The 10,486-nt window shown below is 43.1% G+C and overlaps 1 protein-coding gene across 2 annotated transcripts in view; it reads left to right on the top strand.

The window, feature by feature from the left end:
- Nucleotides 1-3,380: 3,380 nt before the first annotated feature.
- si:ch211-212o1.2 (uncharacterized protein LOC492735 homolog) overlaps nt 3,381-10,486 on the top strand; it is a 114,485-nt gene continuing 107,379 nt past the window's right edge. For both annotated transcript variants that reach the window (XM_052028772.1, XM_052028774.1), the window contains exon 1: nt 3,381-3,690. In XM_052028772.1, coding sequence (XP_051884732.1) covers nt 3,528-3,690 — 163 coding nt within the window. In that variant the 5' untranslated portion in view covers nt 3,381-3,527. The remainder of the gene's footprint in view (nt 3,691-10,486) is intronic.

The following is a 10,486-nucleotide window of genomic DNA, read 5'->3' as shown; positions in this document are numbered from 1 at the left end:
GATCACCACATTTGGAGGAAAATATAAGATATCATCCTGTAGCAATGCACTTTTGGAGATGATGATGGCCTGAGCCTGGGGAACAGATGAAAATAACATTTTCTGTCCTACTTACAATTTCTAAGCGTTTAACCAGCATTTAAATCGGTTATTTTCTGAAACCCATTGATTTCCACTATAAATGTGGTATTCTGTCATAAGGAGAAAATGTGTTCAATTCACTAAATGCTTGGGCATGCACATTTTCCTTCATGGTGATTTTAATGCAACCATTTCAAAGTGAAGATTATATTTCCCATGCATGAAATTGTCTGCTGCACAATTTCTGTTATTCTTTAAAATACTTCTTAACCCTCCTCTGCTCATGCCTCTAATATCTGCACATTCATGGAGTATAGTCCATCAGTGGAGTCACAGTGTGAGATGGGCAAGCATGGTCATATTGATGCAATAAATTATGCCATGTGTTTATTGGAATCCTACTTCTTAGTAAAAGTGGAGGTTTTCTTCACAAGTTTCTCGCTCATGCCTAATTGCCCTTGCATCACTTGCTAAGTCATTTTAAAGGGCAGCTGAGAATCAACCACTTGTCTGTGATTTTGAGTCATGTCTGTGGTGTCGAGTTGTATGTCGATCAGACTGGACAAGGGCAGCAGATTCCATCTCCAAACGACAACAGTAAACGACAGTTTTTATGACGAATCCAGTGCATGGTCATCATTATCAATACTAGATTTTACTTTATTTCATATTTATTCAATTGAATTAGTAAATTTCACAGTTGCCAGTGTGGGCTTTGATCTTATGTCTCTGTTTCAACAGTCCAGGTTTCTGAATTGCTAATTTCGGTTGCACAACTGCTCTGCTATTGTACCCACACGCTGCTGATTGGTGAAAGGGAGTGGCAGGATTTGAGCTTGCTTCTTCTCCTGTCTAAAACCTCAGCCAAAAGTTAGGCCAGTCAAACAGTATACCTGGCTATGGGATGCTTTTCATTTTATCATTTGCTCTCTCAACGTTACTATTCACCAGGACTGAGATCTCCTCTCATTTTTATAGCTCTAGGCCTGGTCTATTCAATCTCTCCTCATTTGAAGACCCAACATTCTAGGAATCAGTCTGGTAAATCTTTGCTGCACTCCCTCTGAAGTATATCCTTTTTTTGTAGATAAAGCTATCATAATTGTACACAATATTCCAAGGCGTGGACTCAATAAGGCCCTTTGTAATTTCAGCCATTCTGCCATTCAGCCACTCTTGCACTCAGATCCTCTTGGAATAAAGGCAAACATACCATTTGCCTTTCTCTTTGCTTGCTGAAGCTACATGTTAACTTTCAGAGGCCTATGTAATCATATTCCTCTGAGCATAAGCATTTCCCAGTGCCTCACCATTTTGTCCAATTGATGGGCTCTGGTTTGGGCATGTTCTGTGTGAGAGTGACCAAAATGATTTTCTTTAAAACATAGCTTTAAATTTGGGCTTCCAATTGCCAAAAACAGTGTTTTGGAGTAGGTATTCCCCATTGTAGATCACAAGAAAATTTCTGTTTAACTTTGGAAGTCCAAAACAATGGTGAGAATTGTAGAATGAAAATATTAAAGGACTGTAAATTAATCTCAAAGTACATATTTAATATGCCAACAGATTGATAATGATCACACACTTCTCTCTATTTTAATGTGCTCTGCTGTAACTATTTGCACACATTTGATTCCATTGTAAGTTACATTGGAACTTTTAAGACTGGACCTGTGTCAAATCCATTCTTAGAATAAACATGCTGTGGTAACAATTCAGTGAAGATACAGGCTGACTTGCTAAAGCTTTTTCCTCCCTTCTCCTTGGACCTTACAGAAGGAATCTTCACTCTCTCTCCCATCCCCCAGATCCCCATTCACTCACTGATGGAAACAATCTTTTAGTTTCCACGGAGACACAAGAGACTGCAGATGCTGGAATCTGGAGCAACAAACAATCTGCTGGAGGAACTCAGCGGGTCGAGGGATGGGGTCATGGAAGGAACATTCTGATGCAGGGTTTTGATTTGAAACATCGACAGTTCCTTTCCTCCCACAGATGCTGCTTGATCCGCTGAGTTCCTCCGACAGATTGCTCGTTGGTTGAGTTTCCATGTTTCAATTCCCCATTTATGTATGTGTTTCTCACATGATGCTACATCTACTCATCACACTGCTGCTACCCCTGGTTCTGCAGACAATTTTGCCGCCCATAGTTCCTTACACGACCACATCCCTCAGACCCTCATCCTGTTGGTTCCCTCTCCTCATTCCTCTGATCCCCAGTCCTTGGGTTTTCTATCCCTTCATCCCTGTCCTCAAGTTTCAGATGATTCCCCTCCTCCTGACCACTTCACTCCATTCCATTATTGGGCAGCTGGGGAGAACACAGTTACACGTGTGTTTTGGGGAATGTCTGGGTGGCATTGTTGCAGAGAGAAGATTACAGTGTGTATTGATAAGATAAAATAAGATAAGGTTTCTTTATTAGTCACATGTACATGGAGCAACACAGTGAAATGCATTTTTTGCGTAGAAATGTTCAGGGGGCAGCCCACAAGTGTCGCCACGCTCCCGGCGGCAACATAGCATGTCCACAACTTCCTAACCCGTACGTCTTTGGAACATGGGAGGAAACTGGAGCACCTGGAAGAAACTCACACAGTCAGGGGGAGAACGTACAAACTCCTTACAGACAGCGGATGGAATTGAACCCGGGTCGCTGGTGCTGTAATAGCGTTATGCTAACCGCTGCACTACTGTGCCTGAATGGAATCTGATCCTGTACTGGCACAACTGAGGCACCACTTCCTCAAGCAACACCTTGAGATAGAAAGTGTCCTTCTGTGAGCTTTTTTGATTCCATTTACATCAGAGCCTGAAACAAAGTGACCATTTAATGTCTGAAACATGAACTCTATTTCTCTGTCCACAGATGCTGTCTGATCTGCTGAGTTTTCCCAGCATTTTCTGTTTTTTTTTAATGAGATAGTCATTTAATGCGCTGCTCCCCCCAAATTTGAAAACCCATTCAGCAAAACTAACAGGTTGGGGGCAGGAACTCTCGTGGACACAGGCAGTTTAATCACCTGGGCACATTTACCTTTGTTACATTCTGACCTTTGGCAGGTGGGACGAAGTTTGTTGTTACTTCATTGTTGGTGTGCGTGTAACTTCTCGCTGCATCCTGTGCTCGGGCAGTGAGCGGGGTGGAGCGCATTCAGCCTGTGCTGGAGCAGGCAGCACGCCTTTCATTGCACGTACGGGGCTGCACGTCCTTCCGTGCCGAGAGGCTGGGACTCCGCTCGCCTCTCGCCGGCCCGCCCGCAGCATATCCCGGCGTGGGCTCGCAGGCAGCTGCAGGGAGTGGGCTCTTGTCCTCCGGCTGCTGCGGGCTGATCACATTGAGCCCCGGGCTGCCCCGAGCTGGGTCCCGGCTCCAGGCATCAGATCCCCGGGAGCCCGAGCCCTCGCTGCCGGCTTTTCCTCTTCTGCGAGAGGCGGGAGATGGCGGCCGCCTTGCTGTCGGAGGCGGAGATGGAACAGCGGTCCATGGCCGAGGAGGACCCGAACGGCAACGAGCACGGCGCAGGGGCCAGGAGCAGCACGGTGCCGCGCTGGGGACCGCAGCACGCTGGCGCCAGGGAGCTGGCTCAGCTCTACTCGCCGGGTAAGCCGCGCCAAGGTGCCAACGGACACTGTCTGGGCGCATCTAATTATAGCTGGGTGAACCACGCGTCTCAGTACCACTGACATCTCTGATGTAGCGGGGAAGGCCAGGGAAACCACAACAACGCAGAGAAAGTACAGTAACAAATACTCTGAGGTTTATGCCATAGGACGAGGCCATTTGTCTCTCCGTCTCAAAACCCATCCCAGTGACCCTATTTTTCCCTCAGGTAATGTTCCCTGCTTCAATCATTTTGTCAAACTTTCCCTGAAAAGTTGAACCAGTCTGTCCCTCAACCATTTCTTGTTGCAAGGTATTTATACTCCAACTGTGTATGTAGTTTAGTGCTCTGATTTGCCTTTGACTTTGCACGATCTGTCTGGTTGGCACGTAACCGAAAGCTTTTCACTGTATTTGGATACATGTGACAATAATAAACCAATACTAATACCATTTCCATTATCGTATTGTTGGGACTGTGGATCCCTTGCTTCAGTTAACCCAGTGTATAGCCTGGGTGACACGACTGCAGAGGGTGTCCTGGTGTGTCAATGGTATCACACTGCCTCTGAATCTGCTTTTTCTAAAAAAAATTGCTGACAATACTCAACAGAGCAGGCAGCTTCTGTGGAGAGAGAAACAAAGTTAATGTTTAAGGTGGCTGACCATTTATTTTCTGTTTTTGTTTCAGATTTGCAGCGGCTGCAGTGTTTTGCTTTTCATTTACTGTTCCCACTTCAGAGCCTTGCACGCACAATCCAGGCAGACACTCCAGTGTACAACTGAGTGAGTGCTACCCGGATAGAGATCCACCTTTCAAATGAGATCCTAAATTAAGGCCTGTCTGTTGTCTCGGGTGTGTGAAATGTCCTATGCTGCTCTCTCAAAGAAAAGCAGGGGTGCTGCCCAGAACCCTGGCCAATACTTACTAATCATGCAGCAAGCACCACCAAAGCAAATCATTCAGTCATTATCACATGGAAGTTGGCCAAACACAAGCGAGAACAGCTGTTGGGTTGTATTCCACTCGGGTGGTCTACAACCCAACAGCATGAACATTGAACCTGCTTCCCCTCTGTCCCTTTCTCTCTCCCTCTGATCTATCCAGGTCCTCGCACACAGCCCCTTCTTTCCAACACCCCTCCCCCCCCCAGCCCCTGATTACCCAGTTTCTTTCTCTTCTCCTACCTAATCCATGTGCCATCACCCCCACACTCCTCCCACTGGGTCTCCCCCATACTGTTCCGATCTGTCCACCATCCTTCTCTTACTTGCTTTCATTCTTCACCTTTCTTTCTCATGAGATTCCATAATCTGCAGCCCTTCATTGTCTCCACTTATTACCTCCCAGCCTCTGTCGCTGCCTCCACCCTTCCCTCCCCAACCTGATCATCTGCCAGTCAACCCGTCCGCACCTGGATCTACTTATCACATGCCAGCTCTTGTCCCACCCCTCCCCCTCACCTCTTTATACTGGCTATCTCCCCTCTATTCCTTCTGTCCCGATGAAGGGTTTTGACTCAAGATATCGACTGTTTCCCTTCACAGATGCTGCCTGACCTGCTGAGTTCCTTCAGGAGCTCATTTTTTTGCTCCAGATTTCAACATCTGCAGTCTCCCGTGCCTGTAGTCTGTAGGTGCTTGATGCATAAAAATTGCATTATTTCCTGCAATGCATTGATGATGATACTTGAAAAGTATTTTTCGTACTTGATATGTAATTTCATTTAAAAGATAAAACAGTTCTCAACACCAATAAAGAACCTTAATTTATTCACTACAAGGAGTATTTGTCTTGCACTAAATTTAGACACAATGTTTAAACAAAACTGTTTTAATTTTAGGCTCTTTAATTAAAGTTTGCAGCTCCTATTTAACTTTGCAGTCAAAGTTGTGATCATTGCTATAAGTGTATGCCTTTCAAAAATATCCTCTGTATTTGTGCTGACAAAATTACATCGAAAAGCATAGAAAGGTTGTCTTTGGTATTTAGCTTCTTTGATTGCTAATTTAAAACCTTGAATATTTCATGCACATATAACATATAAGAAAGAACTGTCACCTTTATAAACATTGAATAATGTATAAAGAATTCTAATAGAAAGCCAATTTTGGTAAGAATAGCACACGATCTGGCAATATAAATTTCTAACTTAATATTTTATACAGCAAGCATCTTCATAGCTGCAATGTGATAATGGCTTTTGTGATGTAGGTTAAATGATAAATAATGATAAATGATAAATTAATTCTGGGGAATATCCCTTGCATTTCCTCAATAAATATATGAGCTGGCAGGCATTCATTTGAAAGTTGGGACCTGCAACAGGACAGGGCTCACTCAGTGATGTGCGGGAGTGTCTTCATAAGTTTTGTGCTCAAGACTCTGAAGTCTTACTAACTTAATGGCCCTTGTTCATGATATGTTTCTCTATATCTCAGCTTCCCTTCCTATATGTATGTGAAATACATTCATTCCATTGATATTATGTTGATGCAATCTGATTGGTTTGCACTCCTTCGATTTTCCCCGTTTTATCAGTGGTGGGGAGTGGATTAGAGCCTTTTTAGTTTTGTAAAATGCTTCCTCCAGTGTGAAAGTGGAAAATGTACCAACACAAGACTCTGTAGAGAATTACAATAAATTTAGTGGTTTGTACAACAAATATTCCTAATAACTGATTGGTAGAGGTAAGGCTTGGAGATACTTCAGGCTTTTTGAAGTCAGCACTGCAGCTGAGTCACTTTCTTGAATTGAACATGCAGATCACTCCCTTATTGTGGCCTGTGACATCCCTGAACTGGCATATCAAATATTCTGGCATTCAAATGTGACTGAATATCCAAAATGGCACAAAGTTATTAGATTTGACTTTGACTATACATTTAAATGAGAGCTGCAAACTTTATTTAATTAATGAGCCTAAAATTAAAACAGTTTCATTTAAATTCATTATCTAAATTTGGTGTGAGACAAATACTACTTGTAATGAATAAACTTCATCAGGAATAAGAATTGTTTTGCCTTTTAAGTAAGATTAGATCAATGGTATTTTAAATATAGTTGGAGGTGCCACTAACTAATTACAGGGTAGTAATTCATTGTTCATTGTGGAACTGAGGTCACAGACTTTAGGTTTAATCAGTGATGAATTAGATGATTTCTGCTGGATGACTACTGGGGCCAATGATTGGCCTCAGCATCCTTCAGTTAAAGGGAGGAAAACCACCAGAGGTTCTTGTTGATGACTGCAATTCTATAACCCCTGTCAGTGGAGTGGATGTGAAGCAGAGAAAGGACCAGGTATGCTGTGATGCCTCTAAGATTAAATAACTTTTGTGGAGCAATTACTCATCAAGTTCTCTAGTAGTAGTTGTGTAGTGAACTGGGAGAAGCAAAAACATGTTTTAAAAAAACAGGCTAATTTAGGGGAAATATTATTTGGGAAATTCAACTGCAGACCCTGAAGATGATCAAAATGAGATCCAGGAGATCACAGTGGCAATGTGTTACATCACCCACCATCTCACCTTTCATACACCGTGGTATCAGTCACAGCAATCAGCTGAATGTGTGTAGAGTCCAAACAAACTGTAGGAACTGGCAACTTGTTTTAATCATTCACCACCTTCTACAAAAGGAAGCATTTGCTGCTTAACTTATTTCTCTGTTTACACAGCTTAGGCACATTACCAGCCCTCTCAACTAGTTTTGCCTTCCTTGTTTAATTCAGATCATTTGTCAATACAATTACAGTTTAACCTGTTCATCATTTTCAATAATTAAATTATTTCCAAATCTGTGCTATTCCAGAGCAAATAATTTCAGCCTCTGATGTCTATTGGATAGTTCTCATGTGAACTTTTAGCAGGGTCTCTGTTGCGCTCTATGTGAGGGGAGCAAAGCTGAACACAGTATTTCTAATGAGGCTGTACTTGGGGGCTAACCAATGATTGCCATTAAAAAAAACACTTACCCCTGGCAACTCTCCCAGACTGAGACTGTGGTGATCACGGGAAGGATTCTTCTTGTTGAGGTTCTCTGAAGAAAGAACCTTCAGATATGTAAGGAGCATTAGAGGAGAAAGCCATAAACAAGCCTGCCTGCAGAGGGTATAAAAAATAGACAGCTGGCTAATTTAATGAGAACTGGTAAGCTATCAAATTTTTTAAAACACTGGTGTGTGAGAGACATACCAAAATATTCAGAAGCTAAGATGTTAAAAGAAAGCAGAACTTAAGTATCGTTAATAACATAAAATCCAGTAGATGTCCGGCTGAAATGTAAATGACCGCCCAATTCCAATTTTGGGAGTCTCGACAACAACCAGGCCTGGGCTGATAAGTGGCAAGGAATATCCATGTGACAGAAGTGTCGGGCAATGGCCTTTTATAACAAGAAAGAATTGAAGCACCTGCCCTTGACATTCAGTGGCATCACCATCTACATCCTGGATGATATCATTGACTAGAAATTCAATTACACCAGCCACCTAAATACAAAAGCAGGTCAGAGACTAGGTAATCTTGAAGGCTTTCCACCATCTACAGGTTAGAAATGTCATAGGATACTCTTCATTTGGTATTGGTTTATTATTGTCACTTGTACTGAGGTACAGTGAAAAACTTGTCTTGCATACCGTTCGTACAGATCAATTCATTACACTGTGCAGATACATTGAGTTAGTACAGAGGGCATTGAGGTAGCACAGGTAAAAAAAACAATAACAGAGTAAAGTATCACAGCTACAGGGAAGTGCATTGCAGGTAGACAATAAGGTGCATTTGCTTAGATGAGTGCAACTTCAACAACTTTCAAGAACCTTGACACCATCCAAGACTAAGTAGCTCATGCTTAGTATCCCTTCAACCATTTTAAATATTCATTCCCTTCATCACCAATGCACTGGGTCTGCAATGTGTGTAGTATCTACAAAATGCACTGCAATTACTCACTCGGGCTACTCTGAAAGCTGCTTCCAAACCTGTGACCTCTCCACCAAGGACAAGGGCACCAGGTGCATTGGAATGTCCCCACCTGCAGGTTCCTCTCCAGGTTGCACACCATCCCAATTTGAAATTATTTTACCACTGTTACTGGGTCTAATTCCTGGAACTCTGTATCCAATGGCACTATGGAAGTACTTTCCCCAGTAGGACTACACTGGCAGTTCACCACCATCTTCACATGGTGGTGAAGATCTTCACTGATGCAAGATCCTAAAAAGTGAAATTAGAAAAAAGTGATTGTAGAGTCACCAGTCCGACAGTGGAAGAAGGGAGGGGTGAGATGTGCAGTGTCTGAGCCATGGTGCAGAGTTGTATGTAGCACTGTTGATGATGTGACCCAAAGTTTGTGAAAACCTACTGATATTTGAACCGGAGAATAAGTCACCCTTGCACTTAATTGAGTCCGCACTAAAGTTCTGTTAGTAGTAGGAGTTCTTGTAGATGCAGAAATCACACAATCTCAATTTCTCTGTTGATGTTGGCTTTGTCAGACTTGATCCACATCAGCTCACTGCAGTAGCTCAGCTTCAGCTATTGTTTCCCACCTTGTTTACAGACTCTTTTAGTGGCACAGATGTCTTTTTCAAACTTCTATGAACTGGTTCTCTCATACTGTTCAACAAATTAAGGCACTTCCTCTGAATTGTCTGCCTTTGAGGTTTCTGAATAGCCCTATTGTTCTGAGATTGCCAATTTACTGTCAAACTAACACATCTACGTTCTGCTACCTTCTACATTCCCTGGGACAGCTCACTTTAGTACAATCCCCTGACCAATTTATTATCTTAGTTTTCCATTGGCTCATCCCATCCCATCCCATCCCATCCCATCCCATCATCACCTACCAGCTTCTGTCCTACTGCCACCCCATCTCCTGCCTCACCTGGTTCCATTTACCTATTATCCCCTCCCCTTCTGGTCCCCCCATCACCTACTAGCCTCTATCCCACCCCCCTTTGTTCTGTTACATACTGGCAACCTTTACTGTTCCCTCTTAGTCCTGATGCAGGGTCTCCACCTGAAACGTCAACCTACACCTTTTTGCTTGCACAGATGCTGCTTGACCCACTGAGTTCTTCCAGCGTTCTGTTTTTGTTATATTACCTTGTGCTCCAGGTCTGTTTCTCAACCTCATGGTTGCTTTTCAATGCTTCTATTCTCAATACCTTCAGTCAGAGTATTTCATGCCACTTTGATGCATGTCTACTTCACCTGTTGACCTGCAGTGATGTGTATACATGCCTAGTCTTTACTGTCTGCCCCCCAGCCTTCTCTTTGCTCTTTATGTCTTTGATGTTGGACCCTATGTTGGATCCACTCTCATTGCATACTTCTGAAGATATCATGTTTCTATTTATTGCCATGTTGCATCACCACATCTCTGGGCCCAATGCCACAAGAATTTTCTTGTTTCCTTAGTGCACAACTTCTGCATATTCCAGCCAAACCATTGTCCTACTTCCTCCAAAGGAGATCTCACACTTAGTTGTTTGTCTTCTTTTCAGCCCGAGTCTCATGTTGCCAGTCAGAAGGACTGCTGTCAAACTCCAGCCGTGTTGGTGCATCACTACCTGTGCCTCAATTATCACCCCCGTCCTTATGGAGTGAGCTATCTGTACTCACTGCACTCTCATCCCACCTTGCACTTTCTCTCACTGTCCCTGGTCATTACTTAGTAGTTACTGAACTACCATTTTCTTTAGTTATCTTTTTCCAGCTGCATCCTGTAACCCTGGTTTGTCTGTGTTTGCTAATTGACAAATCCAGTGGTCTGCTCAGGTGGGGC

The sequence above is a fragment of the Pristis pectinata genome, chromosome 13 (genome assembly GCF_009764475.1).
Source record: "Pristis pectinata isolate sPriPec2 chromosome 13, sPriPec2.1.pri, whole genome shotgun sequence".
NCBI classification, from domain to species: domain Eukaryota; kingdom Metazoa; phylum Chordata; class Chondrichthyes; order Rhinopristiformes; family Pristidae; genus Pristis; species Pristis pectinata.
The sequence above is the reverse complement of the archived record's forward strand: the minus strand, read 5'-3'. Positions and strand labels throughout refer to the sequence as shown.